This window comes from Oncorhynchus mykiss, chromosome 3, assembly GCF_013265735.2.
Source record: "Oncorhynchus mykiss isolate Arlee chromosome 3, USDA_OmykA_1.1, whole genome shotgun sequence".
Taxonomy (NCBI): Eukaryota; Metazoa; Chordata; class Actinopteri; order Salmoniformes; family Salmonidae; genus Oncorhynchus; species Oncorhynchus mykiss.
Window position 1 is genome coordinate 65,816,511 of NC_048567.1, and position 24,110 is coordinate 65,840,620.

A 24,110-nucleotide genomic window follows, 5' to 3' on the forward strand; every position below is an offset into this window, starting at 1 on the left:
TTGTGCTGTTGTCTGTGCCCAATAATGTTTGTACCATGTTTTGTGTTGCTACCATGCTGTGTTGGCATGTGTTGTTGACTTAGCTCTGTCTTTATATGTAGTGTTGTGTTGTCTCTCTTGTCGTTATGTGTGTTTTGTCCTATTTATTTTTTATTTTTTTAAATCCCAGCCCCCGTCCCCGCAGGAGGTCTTTTGCCTTTTGGTAGACCGTCATTGTAAATAAGAATTTGTTCTTAACTGACTTGCCGAGTTAAATAAAAATAAATAAATAATATATTTTAGATTCATCGAAGTAGGCACTCTTTGCCTTGATGACAGCTTTGCACACTCTTGGCATTGTCTCAACCAGCTTCACCTGAAATGCTTTTCCAACAGTTACCACATATGCTGAGCATTTGTTACTGCTGCTTTTCCTTCACTCTGTGGTCCAATTCATCCCAAACCATCTCAATAGGGTTGAGGTCAGGTGATTGTGGAAGCCAGGTCATCTGATGCAGCACTACATCACTCTCCTTCTTGGGTCATTGTCCTGTTGAAAAACAAACGATAGCTCCACGCAAACCAGATGGGAGAGCAGAATTCTGTGGTAGCCATGCTGGTTAAGCGTGCCTTAAATTCTAAATAAATCACCAGCCAAGCACCCCCACACCTCCTCCAGGCTTCACGGTGGGAACCACACATGCGGAGATCATCTGCTCACCTACTCTGCGTCCCACAAAGACATGGCGGTTGGAACCAAAAATCTCAAATTTGGACTCATCAGACCAAAATACAGATTTCCACCGGTCTAATGTCCATTGCTCGTGTTTCTTGGAACAAGCCAGTCTTCTTATTGTTGGTGTCCTTTTAGTAGTGGGTTATTTGCAGCAATTCGACCATGAAGGTCTGATTCTGAACAGTTGATGTTGAGATGTTTCTGTTGCATTTATTTGGGCTGCAATCTGAGGTGCAGTTAATTTGCCAATTTGTAAGGCTGGTAACTTTAATGAACATATCCTCTGCAGCAGAGGTAACTCTGGGTCTTCCTTTCCTGTGGCGGTCCTCATGAGAGCCAGTTTCATCATAGTGCTTCATGGTTTTTGCGACTGCACTTGATGAAACTTGACATTTTCCGTATTGACTGACCTTCATGTCTTAACGTAATGATGGACTGATGTTTCTCGTTGCTTATTTGAGCTGTTATTGCCATTATATGGCCGTATTTTGGAAAAATACCATCTTCTGTATATCCCCCCTACCTTGTCACAACACAACAGATTGGCTCAAACTCATTAAGAAGGAAAGAAATTCCACAAATTAACTTTTAGGTGACTACCTCATGAAGCTGGTTGAGAGAATGCCAAGAGTGTGCAAAGCTGTCATCAAGGCAAAGTGTGGCTACTTTGAAGAATCTCAAATATATTTGGATTTGTTTAACACTTTTTTGGTTACTACATGATTCCATGTGTTATTTCATCATTTATTCTACAATGTAGGAAATAGTAAAAATAAAGAAAAACCCTTGAGTGAGTAGGTGTGTCAAACTTTTGACTGGTACTGTATGTAAAAGTAATTGTTAGGAATACACAGATCATATGCATTTTCTATACTCACTTACACTGAGTACACAAACTAATAGGAACACTTGCTCTTTCCATGACATAGACTTACCAGTTGAATCCAAGTGAAAGCTATGATCCCTTATTGATGTGACTTGTTAAATACACTTCAATCAGTGTAGATGAAAGGGAGGAGACAGGTTAAAGAAGGATTTTTAAGACATTTTATACATGCATGTGTGCCTAAATGTAAGTGCCTATGAACAGTTTACGGTACTGTAGTAGGTGTCAGGCGCACCTGTTTGAGTGTGTCAAGAACTGCAACTCTGCTGGGTTTTTCACTCTCAACAGTTTCCCGTGTGTATCAAGAATGGTCCACCACCCAAAGGACATCCAGCCAACTTGACACAACTGTGAGAATCATTGGAGTCAACATGGGCTAGCATCCCTGTGGAACGCTTTCAACACCTTGTGGAGTCCATGCCCCAATGAATTGAGGCTGTTCTGAGTGCAAAAGGGGGTAAAACTCACTATTAAGAAGGTGTTACTAATGTTTTGTACACTCTGTGTATATATGGAAGAGTGGGTGGGGCTAAGTGAGGAGGTCATATGGTGAAATAAGAATAGGAGTGCTTCTGAGAAATTACTCCACCGGAAACATGCAGAGGTCATGCAATCTGCTCTCTTTTTTCTCTCTCTTTCTCACTTGCTCTCTCTGTTTCGACCACAGTGGCATCTGTCTTCTGTGACCTCCCTCCACCTGTTTCTCAGGACCTTGAGTAGGTCTCCTCTTATAAATGGCACTCCTTGCTTCAGGGCTGTTGTTGCTGTGGGGAAATGGGTGATGTTTGCGCAGCTTGTCCATTTCCTGAACGGGAGGGACAGTTTGCTCAAGCTGCTAGAGTTCTCAGAAGTTAGTGACACAGGACACGACAGACCTGCGGAGTCAGGAGGATGCTTTAGGGTGTTGCACAGTCACTCTGACTCAGGACTCATTAAGATAAAAGGGGTAACACTTTTATTCTTCGCCCTTTCACACACTAGATCAGTGTTTTACGCTGCTCCATGCAGAGCAGAATTACATTGCCCCAAGGACTACTTTTGTAGCAGAGGCTGTGTTAACCTGAATCTATTCCCCCTTTTCTGAGCTTGTCCTGACTTTGAGCCCACTACGTAGACAGGCCAGGAGTGGTATTTGCATCAAGCACAACAAACACACAATCCGTCATGTCATCGCCCCCTATAAAACAGATGTGATCGGTGCTAACTGGATTTGTATCTGAGGTCTCTGGGCCATAGGTAACTAATTAGCTCTGTGGCTGATTAAAGTTGATGTTACTCACACTGTATACACCCAATTAATACTCAGACAATTTGATCAAAGATGATAAAGCAGAGAAGGGAGAGATACTGTAGCTTTTAGGATAAATTACATTGTGTGTGTACATGCTTGTGTGTATGAGAGAATGTCTATAGCAGAGGACACTCAGGTTCATTGTGGGCCTGTCCCAATGGGGTCTCTATCACCCCCTTCCTCACTCTCTAAGCATTCTGCTGCTGCTGCCTTTTCATTGTCTCTCACTGCATATTTCTATCTGCAGTATTCCAGAAATCATGCATTGTTTGGCCTGGCCATACACTGGCCTGTTTATTTTTTGTGTGTTTCTGATGGCGATTGTCCATTGGGCTGCCCAGGGACCTGGGAGGGACACATTGTGTGCCTGAATGTCCACCCTCCCCCTCCAATCCCCTGGCAACCTCTCACCTCTCTCTACGTGGCCACTGACGCACACAGGAAACGAGAGATTTAACACCTAGTCGAGGAAGCCTTTAGAGCACGACAGGCATGCTTTTATACTGACACCGCCACAGAGTAAAGCGTGCTTTAGAATTCAGAGATAATTTAGTAGAGGCTATTTAAAGATATTACAGATTGAGCCAGTCCACCACAGGGCTTTCAAGACTATTTGTTCAGGTTTAGATAGCACAGCAGGGATGTCACAATGCCGTCAGCATGTTGATAGGTATTCATCATATGCAAGTGGAGTCTGGTTTACACTTGAACGACTCTACTTATGGGAGATGGTTATTTGATCAATTCACTAGTCAGAGAGGAAGAATTTGATTTATACAGCATGACAGTGCCTCGGTTTACGGCGATGAGATGGAAAAAGTGGTTCAGATGTTGTGCAGGGGACACAGCTGCGTCACTTAGGTTACACCATGAGTAATTCCCAGCAGATAAATCATATTTTTCTGAATGGCAGCGCAGTGTGATTCAGTGTCTATTCAGTGTCTACGCTTGAAGTTTCCAGCGAGAGTGGAAAATGAGTGGTCTGTGTGAACAGCATTACATACAGATGGATAGTTTGAACAAACACTTTAGCCCATCCAACTCCAACCTCACAAAAAGATAGTGTGATTGATCAGGTTCACACTTAAGGATATGAAAGCACTAGAATACCATTGCAGCTGAAACAAGAGATTTTCTGACCTGCTTTCTCTGTTGAGTGAATACCGAGGTCTAGTTAGCCCCTAAGTAGGCCCAGATGAATACCGAGGTCTAGTTAGCCCCTAAGTAGGCCCAGATGAATACCGAGGTCTAGTTAGCCCCTAAGTAGGCCCAGATGAATACCGAGGTCTAGTTAGCCCCTAAGTAGGCCCAGATGAATACCGAGGTCTAGTTAGCCCCTAAGTAGGCCCAGATCAATACCGAGGTCTAGTTAGCCCCTAAGTAGGCCCAGATGAATACTGAGGTCTAGTTAGCCCCTAAGTAGGCCCAGATGAATACCGAGGTCTAGTTAGCCCCTAAGTAGGCCCAGATGAATACCGAGGTCTAGTTAGCCCCTAAGTAGGCCCAGATGAATACCGAGGTCTAGTTAGCCCCTAAGTAGGCCCAGATGCTTTGAAGTAATCGAATACAGCATGTTGGGAAAACAAATGTTCCACCCATTTGAAAATATTGACCCCATCAACTTTTCTAAACAAAGTTGGGAATAAGGCCTAAGCCTGTATGTAGTTTGCAACCATTTCCTTATTGTGGTCAGGACAGATTTTTTTAGTCATAAGGGCAGGGAGCATGCAGGAGTAATGCAGCAAGTGTAAACAAAGCTAAGGTGACTGTCAGTGAAAGTAGTGGGAGGCAATAATAATTAAGCTACTTGGTCAACCTCAAGCTTTAGTCCTATAATGATAATATAAAAGGATGCATTCAAATTGATTTAGTACATGTTGAGAACAACTAATCTTGGCTATTGCCTTCGTGCACACTACAAAGCCAAAGGCACACACACAATGTCCCCATTGATATTAACAGTGCAAATGTTAAAACCTTTGCATTGTGTGCTTTTAAAATGGTAAGAATGAACAGAACAATAGTAACACCATTACACTAGGACAACAGATGTGGGGTTCAAACTTTATTTTTATTTTTCCCCTCTTCAAACATTTGATCCAAAAAGGAAAACTAGTGAGGTAAAAGTGCTGAGAAATGAATATGATAATCAACGTCCTCACCATTGCAGTCAGTCAAAGCCGACAGAGAATGCAAGACCTCACACAGCAAGAATTTCATATTTCACTTAAACCACATCCACGTATAAACAACGCATCGGCAGCAAATTCCAAAACTCAATGCAAAAATTGTGAAGTGAGTCAAAGGCCTCAGTCTTGTTCCAAAAAAGTTAAGACTTGCTCTTTGGAAAAGGACACAAACCATAACACAATCAGGCAGGGTAAGGGACAGGTAGTGAAAGATAGACTTTACACCCATTCAATATCAGTAGGTCTTCAGCCCTGGTTGTGTAGCGCTAATGGGCTGCTGGTTCTGGCTCAAAGCTTAATTGATAAATCACTTTGCATGGCGGTAAACATATCTGGGAATGACGGAGCGTCTCTCCATTAGAGATTGAGTCTCACCTGAATAAAGCGAGACAAGGGGACTTTCCACCTGAATGATGAAGTTAAATCAATTAAGCAATGCCATGAAAAAAAACAAAACAGAACCAAGGTTGAAGACCACCTGCTCCAAATGCCACAAGCTTTTAAAAATGGTCTCAGCACAGAGAGAAAGACACAGATCTTCTCTAATATACACCAGAGGGAGTCATACCAAATATAGGAATCTGGTGGCCAAGATGGGGGCACAATACAAAACAGGTTCAGAATGTTCACCCCCCCACCCCCCAAAAAGTAAAGAAACAGCCCTTCAACACATTTTACCTCCCTGAGAACCAGCTCACCTCCCACATTCAGATTCCTTCAGAGCGTAAGTTCAGGTACACGCTCCACTAGCTGGGTTGAGTAAGTCAAGGCCTCTAAAGTGCTTCCATAGAGTGGGGTGTGCAAGTCATTTGACCTCAGTTATCATGCATCCAAAGTATTGCTTTGGATAAATGAAGGGGGAAAAAATGCGTACAGCGTGACAAAGAAACACTGGAATGACTAGACAGCTAAGTTACAGCTGTTTTGGGGTTGGGTTTAGGAAAAATAAACTTCACATAAAAAATAAAAAGGCTATATCCGTAATTCAATGCCATAAACGACAATTTATACCCAATGCAAATGACAAACCTTTTTACCCACCCACCCAAAAAAAGCACAAAATAAAACTGAGCCAATTCCCTCTTCTACCCCTCTCCCAACCTCCCAAAAACAAATCCTGCCAAAATTTGAAGGCACTTCAGTTGCTGGTTCAGGCTTTGGCCTACACTGAATGTGCCCCCACACTGAATGTGCCCACATGGTGGCTAAATCTAAGCTAAGGCTAACCCAGGTTAAAAGCAGTGTCTACGTTTTGGGCTGCTGAGCCAGCTCAACGTGCCCTGAGCCAGGGGTATGATCAGCTCTAGAGAAGACCATGCTGGCTGACCACCCCCCAAAAATCACCACCACCCCCCCCCCCCCATGCCTGTGAACAGGGCAGAACCACATCCTACCCCTTTTCTGGATGCACACATTAGGTTTGCAGAAGTTATTCCCTGGGTTTGGTTGGACAGAAACACTTAGAACAGTTGGCTTACTGGACTGGAAATTAAAATGGAGGTCAGTCAAAAGGGAGATGGTAGGGGGCAATTTCTAAATGGGGTTTCAAGTTTGAAAGGGGACTGGGATGCCCGTCATAGATCGGAGTACAACTTCTGCCATATAAATCAAAAAGCGTGAGGTCTAAATTGAGAACGGAATTCCAGACATTTACATTTTGTTGAATGTGCTAGGCAAGCAGCCATGTTCCCCTGTCCTCCCATGACCAGAAAACGGTTCACACCTGCCCCCAGCAAACCCTTAAAGGGTGGTGGAGAGTGGAGCGGAAAGTGAGTAAGCCCTCACACATGTAAAGGGGCAGTGACACACAACCCTCTTCCTTACCCTCCCACAATAATTATAAACTGCTGTTAAAGCTATTGGGTAGCCTGCACCAGACTGGGATCCCATTTCAGCCATTGCGAAGCCCGCAAGGGGCTCCAGACCCTGCCAAGTGGGGCTCCTTTCAAGGAACGGGACAGTAGTTCCATGCCTCTCAGATTAGATTCCAGGAAGAGAGGAAGGCCCTGTCCTGCCCTCTGAATGAGCCTACAGTATAGAACCCACCAGGTGGACCATGAACACTGACAATTTGGAAGTTTAAAATAAAATATTAACTCCACACAACATACATTAGCCCAGATCAGTGGGCAAATAAAGGCCCAACAGTCACTGTATGGGGGTGCTTGTCAATACTCATTCATGGCATCCTCCCCTAGTCTCCTTTCAAGCATTAACACAAACAGGCAAAAGGTTTGGATAGGCTTTCTACAGTTCTATTTGACCTGTTGCATGGAGGAGAGGACACAAGGAGAGGAAGCCACTTTACACCCTACATAGTATACACTCAAATCCAGTCTTGACTGAATAAAGTTCTTTAAAAAAAAGAAAAGAAAAAAGAAAGGGCTGAACAGATTTAGGAGGCTGTCACCAACATTCACAGTGGAAAATACAATTACAAAGTCTACACGGCACAGGCACTCTGGCCGCTAGAGAACACTGCTGTGCTAGTAATATGACTTTCCCAATTTACACCTTTGATTTAAAACTAAATGAGCAGTTCCTTGGCCTCCCTTTTACCTTGGATGCCTTCTAAAGGAAATGAAGATGAAGTCATCTCACTAATAGAAAATCCCCACACTGATGAGCAAACCACTACTGCGCATCAGGAAGCTAAACACCCATGCCAGCTCAGGAATCATTTCACATTTTTTTTATGCTCGTTTTTAGTCACTACACAATTAACATTCTGCACCCCCAGTCTTTTCAAATTTCTTAAATACACAACCCAAACACACAATCCCCCCCCCCCCCCCCCCCCCTTTCTATTAAGATGGACCAAATATACTTATCAGGGGAAGACAGACAGTAAGGCACCAAAGACAATTCATTATTGAATCAGAACTTAATTCGAAACTCAGATTAGGGAGAGAAAAAAAAAAAAAGGGGAACAAAAACATTGCAATACGAAAAAAAGGCTAAATAACATGAATCCAAACACTTAAATATCACTTTGGATCAATTTATCTTGACGCCTCTGCAGATAAGTAATGAGAAAGGAGAAGGGAGTCAAAAAAACAAACAAAACCACTTGTCCATTTAAATAGATCCTTTATGACCAGAGGGAAATCCCAGTTATGGCCCAATTTGTGTTTATGGGGAGCCTATTTATCTCTTTTTTTTTTTTTTTTCCCCCCTCAAAGCAGCCGTCTTCTCTTGTGTGCGTGTGTCTTTCAGTTACATGGCAGCCATGTTGGAATGTTCTGGTTACAAGAGGCCACGTAGTAGTTGCTAAAGTTGTGGTCTCGGACGTAGGGCGCCGGCTGGTAGTAGCAAGTGACGCTAGAGGCGTCGGGAATGGCGTTCTGCTCAGCCAGCACCCTGAAGGCTGTCAGTGAGATGAGGTTGAGGGTCTGCCGCCTCTCGTGGCCCATGAGACACACCGTGCTCTCGTTGACCACACGCCGCAGGATCATGAGGTAGTCATACTTGCTCTTCTCCTCGCCCACAAAGTGACTCTGCAGGTAGGCCTCCAGCTTGCGCTGCTGCTCACCAATGTCGGGGAAGTCGATGAAGAAGCGGGAGCACATGTAGCGCTCCAGGCCCTTGAACTCCTCCTCCGAGGTGGGCCGGAAGTCCCTTACCAGCAGGTTGCAGTACTTGAGCAGGCCCCCACCCCGGATCTCCTCTGGCCGCTTGGTGGCAATCAGCTTGTTCATGAGGTGATCCAGAGACGCGCCAAAGTCCCCGTACACGCTCTCGCCCACCACGGTGGGGTGGAAGTGGCGAGACATGGGGTTCCCCGGCGAAAAGTCATAATAGGTGAGCAGTGAGTCCAACACGATCTGGAATGAGTCCACACTGAACTCAAACTGCCGGCGGATAGAGTCCACAAATTTGAGCTCCACATTGCGTCCGTTGTTGTTGGAGAGGGAGATGAGGCTCCAGCGGTCCTGCTCAGTATACACCTTGACTAGCTTCTGAACATAGGCCTCCTTCAGAGTCATGGGGGTGATCTTCTCCTTGTTCACCCCCTCAGGGAGGAAGTCCAGCAGGGTGCCTAGCACCACGTCTTTGACCAGCTGGAACCCTGACTCCTGGGGCAGGTCGACCCTGAAAATGACATCCAGGTCCTTGTAGCTCCAGCCAATGTCCTGCACCAGCACGTGGCTGGCTGTAGAGCCATTCAGACGGACGTCTTTCACTTTAATCCCCCTTAGCTGCAGCCTGGTGCGCACCATCTGCACAATGTCCTTCAGCCGCACCTCCAGAGTGGGGAAGTTCCCTCGGCCATGGACAGGCACCACCTCTGTCAGGACCTCATTAAGACGGCTCACCTGGTCCCAGCTCAGCACGCTGTGGGACACACTCTCACTAGTGCTCATAGTGGACTCTGCCTTGTTAGCCATCTTCTAAGTGTATTTAAATTAACTAGGACAGAAAAGGTGAAGAAAAGGCACAATTAGTTTGAAATACAAAAAAAATTGCAGTAGTTTCTGAACCCACGGAACATGTATTTGTCTAGGATGAGATGCCAAAACAGAATGCACTGGAATTCCTGCCTTTGTGAGATGACTTGGGCATGATATATCACTGATGTAGGCTAGCTATAATAGACATAATTACGGTTACGTCAAAGCATGATAGCCATTAATGACACACTTGATTACAAATAGCAGTATTGAAATGCAGAATGACCACGAGATATGTTAAAAAATAATAATTGGGCAACTCACGTTACTCCCTGAACTTCTAGAAGTCAGACAACATGCTTTCATTCGAGAACTAGCTAGCTAAGTAAGCAGAGGAAAATGAAAAAGTTGCTCCTGAGAGCAATATTTTGGATGTCGCGAACATCGTGCTCAAATTTTCAATAATAAAACAATGAAATACTTCGTTAAATGTTAAGACTAAACGTAACAATGTACATTTCATTTCGGGGGTGGTGGGATTATTTCTAATACATCTGCGAAGTATTTACATTTGGGGAAAGAATGAATCCATGAATAACAGCAACAATTGTGCATTACAAATTGACTGCCTAGTTAATTTTACAACACGCGCCGGTGTAGTTGAATCTGAAAACCGACAGAGATACTATACCTGGCAGACATGTAACTAACAGTAAAAGTATCTAGTAAAATCACTTCAAGCAACAGCAAACTGTTAAAAAAGATAGGCAAGATAGGCAGCTACAGCCTGTAAAATGTATAAACTAAATATGTAATAAGTTAACTGCTCGCGAGTCTAAAATGTATATCTCACAAACAGGCACGTCAAACAGTTTGGTTTGCAAGGATATAACGTTAGATGACCAAGGATTTAGCTAGCAAAAGGGAGCACACAAACACTGAATTAGCTAATATGAAAAATATACATACGGTTATAAATATCTTCAAGGCATTCAAATTGCACAAGAATAAGATGTTAACTGAGCATTCATGCGGACACTTCAATTAATCCCCTCGTGTGTCAAACAAAATGTTCAGCTCTTGTAGCTACGCATTAACTAAAGAAACGCCTTCTTATAAACGGAAGATCAATTGGCTGAACAGCCCTCGACAATGTCGTACTACAATGTACCTTATCTAGTCACAGAAACATAGCTAGCTTCAGATGAATCAATACAAATTAGAATACAAAATATTTACCAATAATCGTGCTTCAAATACCACAGCATTGGCAGCCTTGGATTTTTTCAACAACTAACTAGCTAGGCTTCCTATTTGATGATATTAATACGCTGAGCGAAGCCCTTGATTGGTCAGGGAGGTTTTTGTGTTGCCAGGTTACCAGTAGCGTCTTTTACGTTCATTCGATATCTTGGTTGAACAACTTTACACTTTGATTTACCAAATTTAACAGACATTTATTGCTACATTTGCTGCACTCCACTCTCCTGAACAAAACTAAGTTCTTCCTTTTTGAACTGTTATGTTATTTAAGGAAATGGTTAGCAATTTTTGAAAACCATCAAACCTGGTTGCTTTAGTAGTCTAGCTATTTGAAAAGTAGTCTGTTTTTTTTTAAGTGGAAAATCTCCATGGAAAGGAAAAAAGCCCTGGAAATAAATTAAGCATTGATTTAGCATTGAATTAAGCATCCAGCCATTAATATCATGCAGACACTTCCTTTATCCATGTATAGATGATCAAATGCACTTTAGATATTCAGCTACAATACATGTCGTGCATGAAACATCAAGTTAATTTTAGAGTCATTTTAAGAACATTTTCTACAACAACAAAAAACAATGGATGTGCTGGCATCTGTATACTTAGCCTAGCTTTATGCATGTGTATACACTTTATTTCTTCAGCTACTTAATTTCGATTCTTGTTACACATGATGAGTTATGTAGGTTAATGCCCTTTGCAAAATGGACATGTCCCATGACTATTAAGTGACTATTAGAACGTAGTGGTAAAGGTGTGACATTAATGGGCTTTCAAAGATTGCTTGTAGCCTACTGTATAATCTACAGGTATAATGCTATAGGTCACCTATTTTTTATTTAACCTTTATTTAACTTTTATTTAACTAGGCAAGTCTGTTAAGAACAAATTCTTATTACAATGACGGCCTCCTCCGGCCAAACCCTAACCCGGACGACGCTGGGCCAATTGTGCGCTGACCGATAGGACTCCCAATCACAGCTGGTTGTAATACAGCCTGGAATCAAACCAGGGTTTGTAGTGATGCCTCTAGCACTGAGATGCAGTGCCTTAGACTGCTGCGCCACTTCGGGAGCATTGAAACACATGCAGATACTGTATCTTTCACAAATCAAACAGACTATTTCATAACTGAGATAAACTAAAAAAATCTGGACAATATACAGTGCCTTGCGAAAGTATTCGGCCCCCTTGAACTTTGCGACCTTTTGCCACATTTCAGGCTTCAAACATAAAGATATAAAACTGTATTTTTTTGTGAAGAATCAACAACAAGTGGGACACAATCATGAAGTGGAACGACATTTATTGGATATTTCAAACTTTTTTAACAAATCAAAAACTGAAAAATTGGGCCTGCAAAATTATTCAGCCCCTTTACTTTCAGTGCAGCAAACTCTCTCCAGAAGTTCAGTGAGGATCTCTGAATGATCCAATGTTGACCTAAATGACTAATGATGATAAATACAATCCACCTGTGTGTAATCAAGTGTCCGTATAAATGCACCTGCACTGTGATAGTCTCAGAGGTCCGTTAAAAGAGCAGAGAGCATCATGAAGAACAAGGAACACACCAGGCAGGTCCGAGATACTGTTGTGAAGAAGTTTAAAGCCGGATTTGGATACAAAAAGATTTCCCAAGCTTTAAACATCCCAAGGAGCACTGTGCAAGCGATAATATTGAAATGGAAGGAGTATCAGACCACTGCAAATCTACCAAGACCTGGCCGTCCCTCTAAACTTTCAGCTCATACAAGGAGAAGACTGATCAGAGATGCAGCCAAGAGGCCCATGATCACTCTGGATGAACTGCAGAGATCTACAGCTGAGGTGGGAGACTCTGTCCATAGGACAGCAATCAGTCGTATATTGCACAAATCTGGCCTTTATGGAAGAGTGGCAAGAAGAAAGCCATTTCTTAAAGATATCCATAAAAAGTGTCGTTTAAAGTTTGCCACAAGCCACCTGGGAGACACACCAAACATGTGGAAGAAGGTGCTCTGGTCAGATGAAACCAAAATTGAACTTTTTGGCAACAATGCAAAACGTTATGTTTGGCGTAAAAGCAACACCCTGAACACACCATCCCCACTGTCAAACATGGTGGTGGCAGCATCATGGTTTGGGCCTGCTTTTCTTCAGCAGGGACAGGGAAGATGGTTAAAATTGATGGGAAGATGGATGGAGCCAAATACAGGACCATTCTGGAAGAAAACCTGATGGAGTCTGCAAAAGACCTGAGACTGGGACGGAGATTTGTCTTCCAACAAGACAATGATCCAAAACAGAAAGCAAAATCTACAATGGAATGGTTCAAAAATAAACATATCCAGGTGTTAGAATGGCCAAATCAAAGTCCAGACCTGAATCCAGTCGAGAATCTGTGGAAAGAACTGAAAACTGCTGTTCACAAATGCTCTCCATCCAACCTCACTGAGCTCGAGCTGTTTTGCAAGGAGGAATGGGAAAAAATGTCAGTCTCTCGATGTGCAAAACTGATAGAGACATACCCCAAGCAACTTACAGCTGTAATCGCAGCAAAGGGTGGCGCTACAAAGTATTAACTTAAGGGGGCTGAATAATTTTGCACGCCCAATTTTTCAGTTTTTCATTTGTTAAAAAAGTTTGAAATATCCCATAAATGTCGTTCCACTTCATGATTGTGTCCCACTTGTTGTTGATTCTTCACAAAAAAATACAGTTTTATATCTTTATGTTTGAAGCCTGAAATGTGGCAAAAGGTCGCAAAGTTCAAGGGGGCGAATAGTTTCGCAAGGCACTGTATGTATTTTGAACACAGCATATATCTTTTTTTTTCATGGAAGAGTTGGATTTGTGAATAAAGGGCAGACTCAACTTTAAGCCACAAAGAATAGCCTGTTGTGTTTTGCAGTAAAGTGACCTCAAGCTGCAGCTAGATAAATTTGACCACGAAAAACCATCTGGGTCAGATGGTTTAGACCCTTTTTTCTTTAAGGTTGCCGCCCCTATCATAGCCAAGCCTATCTCAGATTTGTTTCAACCTGTCTCTCCTCTCTGGGGAGGTTCCCATTGCTTGGAAGGCAGCCACAGTTCGTCCTTTATTTAATGGGGGAGATCAAGCTGATCCTAACTGTTTTAGGCCTATTTCTATTTTGCTCTGTATATCAAAGTATTGGAAAAACTTTCAAAAAACAACTGACTGGCTTTCTTGATGTCTGTAGCATTCTCTCTGGGATGCAATCTAGTTTCCGCACAGGTTATGGATGTGTCACTGCATTCTTAAAGGTCCTAAATGATATCACCATTGCCCTTGGTTCTAAGCAATGTTGTGCTGTAATTTTTATTGACTTGGCCAAGCTTTTGATACAGTAGACCATTCCTTTCTTGTGGGCCGGCTAAGGAGTATTGGTGTCTCTGAGGGGTCTTTGGCCTGGTTTGCTAAATCAAATATAATCAGCTACAGCACATTTTGAGGATCTGGGGACCCATGCCAAATCTTTTCAGTACCCTGAGGGGGAAAAGGTGTTGTCGTGCCCTCTTCATGACTGCCCAGATGTGTTTAGACCATGAAAGATCGTTGATGATGTGGACACCAAGGAACTTGGAACGCCCAGTTGGTGTTAATGGGGGCCTGTTCTGCCAGCCTTTTCCTGTAGTCCACGATCAGATCCTTTGTCTTGCTCACGTCGAGGGAAGGGAAAGGTTATTGTCCTTGCACCACACTGCCAGTTCTCTGACCTCCTCCCTATAGGCTGTCTCGTCGTTGTCGGTGATCAGGCCTACCACTGTTGTGTCGTCAGCAAACTTAATGATGGTGTTGGAGTTGTGTTTGGCCACACAGTCGTGTGTGAACAGGGAGTACAGCAGGGGACAAAGTACACACCCCTGATGGGCCCTAGTGTTGAGGATCAGCGTGGCAGATGTGTTGTTGCCTACCCTTACCACCTGGGGGTGGCCTGTCAGAAAGTTCAATATCCAGTTGCAGAGGGAGGTGTTTAGTCCCAGGTTCCTCAGCTTAGTGATGAGCTTCGTGGGCACTATGGTGTTGAATGCTGAGCTGTAGTTAATGAACAGCATTCTCACATAGGTCTTCCTTTTGTCCAGGTGGGAAAGGGCAGTGTGGAGTGTGATTGAGATTGCGTCATCTGTGGATCTGTTGGGGTGATATGAAAATTGTAGTAGGTCTAGGGTATCCGGGAGGATGCTGTTGATGTGAGCCTTTCAAAGCACTTCATGGCTACCCACTTGAGTGCTACGGGGCAGTAATCATTTAGGCAGGTTACCATCGCTTCCTTGGGCACAGGGACTATGGTGGTCTGCTTGAAACATGTAGGTATTACAGACCCTGACCAGGAGAGGTTGAAGACACTGAGGTGAAGACACTTGCCAGTTGGTCCCGCATGCTTTGAGTACACGTCCTGGTATTCATCTGCCCCTGCCGCTTTGTGAATGTTGACCTGTTTAAAGATCTTGCTCACATCGGCTACTGAGAGCGTTATCACACAGTCATCCAGAACAGCTTGTGCTCTCGTGCATGCTTCAGTGTTGCTTGCCTCGACGAGAGCATAAAAGGAATTTAGCTCGTCTGGTAGGCTTGTGTCATTGGGCAGCTCGCGTCTGGGTTTCCCTTTGTAGTCCGTAATAGTTTTCAAGCCCTGCCATATCCGACGAGCGTCAGAACCGGTGTAGTAGGATTCAATCTTAATCCTGTATTGACGCTTTGCTTGTTTGTTGGTTCGTCTGAGGGAATAGCGGGATTTATTATAGGTATCCGGATTATTGTCCATCTCCTTGAAAGCGGGAGCTCTAGCCTTTAACTCAATGCGGATGTTGCCTGTAATCCATGGCTTCTGGTTGGGAGATGTACATACGGTCACTGTGGGGACGACGTCATCAATGCACTTATTGATGATGCACTTATTGATGAAGCCGATGACTGAGGTGATATACTCCTCAATGCCATTGGATGAATCCCAGAACATATTCCAGTCTGTGCTAGCAAAACAGTCCTGTAGCGTAGCATCCGCTTCATCTGACCACTTCCGCATTGAGCGAATCACTGGTACTTCCTGCTTTAGTTTTTGCTTGTAAGCAAGAATCAGGAGGATATAATTATTGTCAGATTTGCCAACTGGAGGGCGAGGGAGGGCTTTGTATGTGTCTCTGTGTGTGGAGTAAAGGTGGTCTAGAGATTTTTTTCTTCTGGTTGCACATTGAACATGCTGGTAAAAAATGTGATAAAACTGATTTAAGTTTGCCTGCATTAAAGTCCCCGGCCTCTAGGAGCGCCTCTTCCGGGTGAACATTTTCTTGTTTGCTTATGGCCTTATAGAGTTGGTTGAGTGCGGTCTTAGTGCCAGCATCAGTCTGTGGAGGTAAATAGACGGCTATGAATAATATACAGTGGGGCAAAAAAGTATTTAGTCAGCCACCAATTGTGCAAGTTCTCCCACTTAAAAAGATGAGAGTGGCCTGTAATTTTCATCATAGGTACACTTCAACTATGACAGACAAAATGAGAGAAAGAAAATCCAGAAAATCACATTGTAGGATTTTTAATGAATTTATTTGCAAATTATGGTGGAAAATAAGTATTTGGTCAATAACAAAAGTTTATCTCAGTACTTTGTTATATACCCTCTGTTGGCAATGACAGAGGTCAAACATTTTCTGTAATTCTTCACAAGGTTTTCCCACACTGTTGCTGATATTTTGGCCCATTCCTCCATGCAGATCTCCTCTAGAGCAGTGATGTTTTGGGGCTGTTGCTGGGCAACACGGACTTTCAACTTCCTCCAAAGATTTTCTATGGGGTTGAGATCTGGAGACTGGCTAGGCCACTCCAGGACTTTGTAATGCTTCTTACGAAGCAACTCCTTCATTGCCCGGGCGGTGTGTTTGGGATCATTGTCATGCTGAAAGACCCTGCCACGTTTCATCTTCAATGCCTTTGCTGATTGAAGGAGGTTTTCACTCAAAATCTCATGATACATGGCCCCATTCATTCTTTCCTTTACACGGATCAGTCGTCCTGGGCCCTTTGCAGAAAAACAGCCCCAAAGCATGATGTTTCCACCCCCATGCTTCACATGGGGGTGGAAGTGTACCTATGTCATAGTTGAAGTGTACCTATGATGAAAATTACAGGCCTCTCTCATCTTTTTAAGTGGGAGAACTTGCACAATTGGTGGCTGACTAAATACTTTTTTGCTCCACTGTAGATGTGAACTCTCTTGGTAGATGGTGTGGTCTACAGCTTATCATATGGTACTCTACCTCAGGTGAACAATACCTCGAGACTTCTTTAATATTATACATCGCGCACCAGCTGTTATTGACAAAAAGACACACACCCCCACCCCTCGTCTTACCAGATGTACATTCTCTGTTCTGCTGGTGCATTGAATATCCATACAGCTCTACATTATCCGTGTCATCGTTCAGTCATGACTCGGTGAAACATAAGATATTACAGTTCTTAATGTCCAGTTGGTAGGATAATCATAATCGTAGGTCATCAATTTTATTTTCCAATGATTGCATGTTGCAAGTAGATTTGATGGCAGTGGGAGTTTAATTGCTCGCCTAAGGATTCTCAAAAGGCAACCTGATCTGCGTCCTCTTTTCCTCCGTATTTTCTTCACGCAAATGACGGGTATCTGGGCCTGTTCCCGGGAGAGCAGTATATCTTTCTTGTCGGACTCGTTAAAGGAAAAAGCTTATTCCAGTTTGTGGTAAGTAATCACAATTCTGATGTCCAGAAGTTATTTTTGGTGATAAGAGATGGTAGCAGCAACATTATGTACAAAATAAGTACAAAAATAAGTTAGAAACAATGAAAAAAAACTACCTCTCTCAAAGAGTGCAGTGCATAAAGTCATAACATCTGTCTCATTCACTGCCTGTCACCAAGGGTGTACCCAAAGGCTCAATCCTAGGCCCCACGCTCTTCTCAATTTACATCAACAACATAGCTCAGGCAGTAGGAAGCTCTCTCATCCATTTAAATGCAGATGATACAGTCTTATACTCAGCTGGCCCCTCCACAGATTTTGTGTTAAACGCTCTACAACAAAGCTTTCTTTGTGTCCAACAAGCTTTCTCTTCCCTTATTCTTGTTCTGAACACCTCCAAAACGAAGGTCATGTGGTTTGGTAAGAACAATACCCCTCTCCTCACAGGTGTGATTACTACCTCTAGGGTTTAGAGCTTGAGGTAGTCACCTCATTCAAGTACTTGGGAGTATGGCTTGACGGCACACTGTCCTTCTCTCAACACATATAAAAGCTGCGAGCTAAAGTTAAATCTAGGCTTAGTTTTCTCTATCGTAATTGCTCCTCTTTCACCCCAGCTGCCAAACAAATCCTGATTCAGATGACCATCCTACCCATGCTAGATTATGGAGACGTAATTTATAGATCGGCAGGCAAGAGTGCTTTCGAGAGGCTTGATGTTCTTTACCATTCGGAGATCAGATATGCCACTAATGCTCCTTATAGGACACATCACTGCACTATATACTCCTCTGTAAACTGGTCATCTCTGTATACCCGTCACAAGACCCACTGGTTGATGCTTATTGATCAAACCCTCTTAGGCCTCATTCCCCTCTATCTGAGATATCTTAGGCCTCATTCCCCCCTATCTGAGATATCTAATGCACCCGTCATCTTTCACATACAACACCTATTCTACCAGTCACATTCTGTCCCCAAAGCACACACATCCTTTGGTGGCTTGTCTTTTCAGTTCGCTGCAGCTAGCGACTGGATCGAACACTCAAACTGGACAGTTTTATCTTAATCTCTTCATTCCAAGACTCAATCATGGACACTCTTACTGACAGTTGTGGCTGCTTTGTGTGATGTATTGTTGTCTCTACCTTCTTGCCCTTTGTGCTGTTGTCTGTGCCCAATAATGTTTGTACCCTGTTTTGTGCTGCTACCATGTTGTGTTGCTACTGTCACACTCGCTATCCTCAAACTCCCTGTCATAAATCAACCAAGGCGCAGCGTGCATGTAGTTCCACATCTTTTAATAAAAGTTAAACCGAAATAACCAGCAAAGACGTGACGCAACCGAGGTGTACACAAACACACACAGAAAATAATAATTACCCACAAAACACAGGTGGGAAAAGGTTACCTAAGTATAGTTCTCAATCAGAGACAACGATTGACAGCTGCCTCTGATTGAGAACCATACCAGGCCAAACACATAGAAACAGAAAACATAGAATGCCCACCCCAACTCACGCCCTGACCAAACCAAAATAGAGACATAAAAAAGGAACTAAGGTCAGGATGTGACAGCTACCATGTTGTTGTCATGTTGTGGTGCTACCATGCTGTGTTGTCATGTGTTGCTGCCATGCTGCTGTTGTTGTTTTAGGTCTCTCTTCATGTAGCGTTGTGTTGTCTATCTTGTCGTGATGTGTGTTTTGTCCTATATTTTTATTTAATTTATTATAAAAATGTAATTACATGTTTAAAAATCCAAGCCTTTTGGTAGGCCGTCATTGTAAATAAGAATTTGTTCTTAACTGACTTTCGTAGTTAAATAAAGGTTAAATAATTGTTTTATAAAAAATGAAAAAAAGCTATCGGCCCTTCTGGGTCAATAAAAAGACCTCTGAGAATAGCTGGAGCCTGCTTCAGGGGAGGTTCCAACTTAATAAACTCTTCTCATGATGCACTTTCCATATAACTTCTCATGTTGATATATCGTGATGTGTAACAGGGGGAAGGGAAATTCTAATCTGTCTGACACAATAGAGGAGTGACTCACGACAGAGCAGAACAAAAGAAAGCTATTACACACAATCAAAGACAGTCAGATGTGGCACAGCAGCTGAACAAGAAAATGCAAGAAAAAAAAGACAGATTTACTTGATCATTTCACTTCCCTTTTTGGAGTTAGCTCCAACCTCTGCCACCATAACCATTCTTCTCCTGGCAACCAACCTAGTAGATACTCTGATAGAAGTGTCACTAGTTTTAGTTCCAGTTTCAGTTGAACTAGCAGGGTTCTATGTTCATCGACTACAGCTCAGCATTTAACACCATAGTACCCTCCAAACTCGTCATTAAGCTCGAGACCCTGGGTCTCGACCCCGCCCTGTGCAACTGGGTACCTGGACTTCCTGACGGGGCGCCCCCCAGGTGGTGAGGGTAGGTAACAACATTTCCACCCCGCTGATCCTCAACACTGGGGCCCCACAAGGGTGCGTTCTCAGCCCTCTCCTGTACTCCCTGTTCACCCATGACTGCGTGGCCATGCACGCCTCCAACTCAATCATCAAGTTTGCAGATGACACTACAGTGGTAAGCTTGATTACCAACAACGACGAGACGGTCTACAGGGAGGAGATGAGGGTCCTCAGAGTGTGGTGTCAGGAAAATAACCTCACACTCAATGTCAACAAAAACAAAAGAGATGATTGTGGACTTCAGGAAACAGCAGAGGGAGCACCCCCCTATACACATCAATGGGACAGTAGTGGAGAAGGTGGAAAGTTTTAAGATCCTCGGTGTACACATCACGGACAAACTGAAATGGTCCAACCACACATACAGCGTGGTGAAGAAGGTGCAGCAGCGCCTCTTCAACCTCAGGAGGCTGAAGAAATTTGGCTTGTCACCAAAAACACTCACAAACTTTTACAGATGCACAATCGAGAGCATCCTGCTGGGCTGTATCACCGCTTGGTACGGCAATTGCGCCGCCCACAAAGGTAAGGCTCTCCAGAGGGTAGTGAGGTCTGCACAACGCATCACCGGGGAAAAACTATCTGCCCTTCAGGACACCTACACCACCCGATGTCACAGGAAGGCCAAAAAGATCATCAAGGACAACAACCACCCGAGCCACTGCCTGTTCACCCCGCTATCATCCAGAAGGCGAGGTCAGTACAGGTGCATCAAAGCAGGGACCGAGAGACTGAAAAACAGCTTCTATCTCAAGGCCATCAGACTGTTAAACAGCCTTCACTAACATTGAGTGGCTGCTGCCAACATACTGACTCATCTCTAGCCACTTTAATAATGACAAATTTGATGTAATAAATGTATCACTAGTCACTTTAAACAATGACACTTTATATGATGTTTACATACCCTACAATACTCATCTCATATGTATATACTGTACTCTATATCATCTATTGCATCTTGCCTATGCCGTTCGGCCATCACTCATTCATATATTTTTCTGTACATATTCTTATTAATTCCTTTACACTTAAGGTAGTTGTTATGAAATTGTTAGGTTAGATTACTTGTTAGATATTACTGCATGGTCGGAACTAGAAGCACAAGCATTTCGCTACACTTGCATTAACATCTACTAACCATGTGTATGTGACAAATAAAATTTGATTTGATTTGATTTTTTATATGACCCCAAATAACCTGTGCAATGGGCTGACCAGGTATGGCAGGTCATTTAATGTTCCTCATGTTCTGTGTGGGAGGGATGCACTAATGTCTACGGTATGACTACAGTACATTTCAATAACGCAAGGGATACACAGCCACAGACACTCCGAAAAACGTGGCAACACAAAGTAACTAATAACATATGCTACTGTCTCTTCCTCTGTTTTCCTCTCGTCTTCTTTCCCTTTGATTTCAATTGTTACCCACAATGAAAATGTATTCTACTCTCCAGTAGGCTTACATCCACACATTTTTCTGTGAAGGTGCTGGCAATGCTCAGTGGTTTCTTAAAGTGGAGTGTGCATTTTCACTTTGTGTAGGAGCTTGAGGGTGAGGTAAATAAGTGTGTGTGTTGTTCACCACAGCTTAAGGAGGTTTGTGTCGCCTTTCTCTCTGGAGTTTCACAGCAATTTTGCACCTGGTTCTTTCGCTCTCTCTTGGGACTACACACATGCACACGCACACACACACGTCCTCTAGTGACTCATAAGTGGCAGAATTGCGTTTAAACTGACTCTCCAGCCTCTTCTAGCGTCGCATCAACTGTGGAAATACAATGCCTCACTGTATATGCCGGTAAGAGGGGGAGAAGTGAGAAGACCAATCAGTCATTAATGTACCTCCACTCATTTTGTCCTGATTTAGCCTATATATATATATAAAATCAGATGTTAGACATATTTACTCTTTAACCATGATCATTATGGGAAAAAAACTCAATAAATCAGGCTAACAAAAAAAGCCTTCCTTTTAACCACTTCAGTCACTCATAGGTTGACCTTTCTTTGGCCTCAGTAGAACAGGAACAATGCATTTGTGTGGAGTGTGTGGGTGGGCAAGCGTGGCAGGAGTGTGTGTGTAGCAGGATGATTGTGTGTGTAGTCTAAGTGTATTTATGGCATGAGGAGTGTGTGTAGCAGTGTGTAGTGAGAGGATTGTGTGCATTGCAGGACGTGGGTATGTGTGTGGGGCAGGAATAAGTGTACTGTATGTGTGTGTTGTGCAGAGGTTTGCTGTTGATCAAGTAGAGCTCACTGTGTGGAGAGGTAGAAACACTGCCAGGCGCTGCTATTGGGCCCTGTGCCAAGTGGATGTGACTCACTGTCCATGCCACGGATGGGTAGTTAGGGGCCATTAACAGATTACAGTTTTTTCCAACTGCTTACACAAGTTTTCAAAACTGTCTCCTTTTTTTCAAAACTCTACACACAATTCCCAAAACTGCACACACAAAATGCAAAATGCCTCACATCTTCTTCAAACTGTAACACTGCATTCAAAATGCCATAAACACATGTCAGAATGAAGCTTTTGCATCAAATGGCAAACATTGCTTTCATAATACTACATTTTTGGATATTCCATGTAAACACTGTTGTTCAAAATCTAAAGCTCTTTGGTCTTTCATAGGCTTATATCTACATTTCAATACAATGTTCTACAGTGAAAGTAATCTGCTGAGAGGGGTAACAAGTACACTGTAAACACCAATGCAATGTTCTACAGTGAAAGTAATCTGCTGAGAGGGGTAACAAGTACACTGTAAACACCAATGCAATGTAGAAACAGAAAATATTTATTAGGCCAAACATTACTGTTGTATACAGTAGCATACAACAAAACCATAAACATATGTAAACCAAAAGTATATTCTTTAGAATACAGTAAAGAACACAATTTTGTGTGTGGGGTCCCAAGGGGGCAGTACAGGAATTGGTAGGGGGCAGTCACCAGTGCTAAGCTACGCTTCATCTCCTATCCAGCCTGAGTCTGGCCACGATACTTTGTCCACATCACAAGATACGTTTTCTCTTGCCAAACATCGGGGAAAGTATCTCCTAGCATGGCGTATCCAACCTTGGTCAGAGGCAACCTCTATGTCCCCACATGCGTCCACCATTGCCTGGAGAAGCGTCATGCGGGCATAGGGTTGGCGATCATACACTTTCCAGCGCCAGGCTGAGAAGAATTCCTCTATGGGATTTAGAAAAGGTGAATATGGGGGTAAGTACAAAACTACAAATTGTGGATGGGTGGCAAACTGTGGATGGGTAGCAAACCAGAACAGCCCGGTGAAAACTAACATTGTCCCATAAAACCACAAATCTAGCAGGCTCCTGATCTGGATCAGGGACAAGCATTGTGTAAATTGCATCCAGAAAAGTGAGCATACTGTTGTACAGACCCAGTGTGGCATTGTGATGGTGAATAAGTGTAGCATTTTGATTGGTTGTGTTTGGAAAAGGAAAGCAAGTCACTTCCTGTTAGATTTTTGTGTTTTAGGTAGAGAATTGTGTGTAGTGTTTTGAAAAAAGTGTTTCATGCAATTCACAACTGAGTCAAAGGCTGAGAAATAGCTTATGGTTTTGGATATTTGGTGTGTAGTTTAGCACTTTGAGTGAGAGGTTTAAAAAATCGTGTGACATGAAAAGATTTTGTGTGTAAGCAGTTGGAAAAAACTGTAAACACACATACATACACTCACTTACACACATGGACAGACATGCACAGCAGCCATTCAATTCGCACACACACTCTTTTGCACAGTAAACACACTCATTACTACTGTGAGAATCAAACCAGTAGGTACACACACACACACACACACACACACACACACACACACACACACACACACACACACACACACACACACACACACACACAATTAATACCTTAAACACTCCAGTATGTTTGCTGAAGTCCATGCAAATCTCGTCTCACTCCACAGCGTGTGTAAGGATCTGGGTGTAGCTGGCGAAGAGGAGTCAGGCGCAGGACAGCAGAGATGAGTAACAAAAGGAACTTTACTCAAAAATTCAAAATACATGAAGTAACACCAAGCCCACAAACATCAGACCGAACTTACAATAAACAAACACGCACAAAAAACATGGGGAAAACAGAGGGTTAAATAAGGAACCTGTAATTGGGGAATTGAAACCAGGTGTGTAAAA

The 24,110-nt window shown here is 43.1% G+C and overlaps 1 protein-coding gene across 3 annotated transcripts; it reads right to left on the minus strand.

Moving 5' to 3' along the window:
• Window positions 1–4,944: 4,944 nt before the first annotated feature.
• Window positions 4,945–23,968, minus strand: LOC110520418 (terminal nucleotidyltransferase 5C). Of its 3 annotated transcripts, none has more exons than XM_036974964.1 (2): window positions 23,829–23,968; window positions 4,945–9,491 (listed from the first exon to the last, which is right to left on the minus strand). In XM_036974964.1, exon 2 carries the CDS (start codon window positions 9,467–9,469, stop codon window positions 8,294–8,296), a length of 1,176 nt encoding a protein of 391 aa, XP_036830859.1. In that variant the 5' UTR covers window positions 9,470–9,491; window positions 23,829–23,968; the 3' UTR covers window positions 4,945–8,293. The 3 variants fall into 3 exon arrangements, with proteins under 3 accessions (XP_036830859.1, XP_021453403.2, XP_036830857.1); XM_021597728.2 differs by lacking the exon at window positions 23,829–23,968 and adding an exon at window positions 10,712–10,827; XM_036974962.1 differs by lacking the exon at window positions 23,829–23,968 and adding an exon at window positions 10,442–10,615.
• Between the last annotated feature and the right edge of the window lie 142 nt (window positions 23,969–24,110).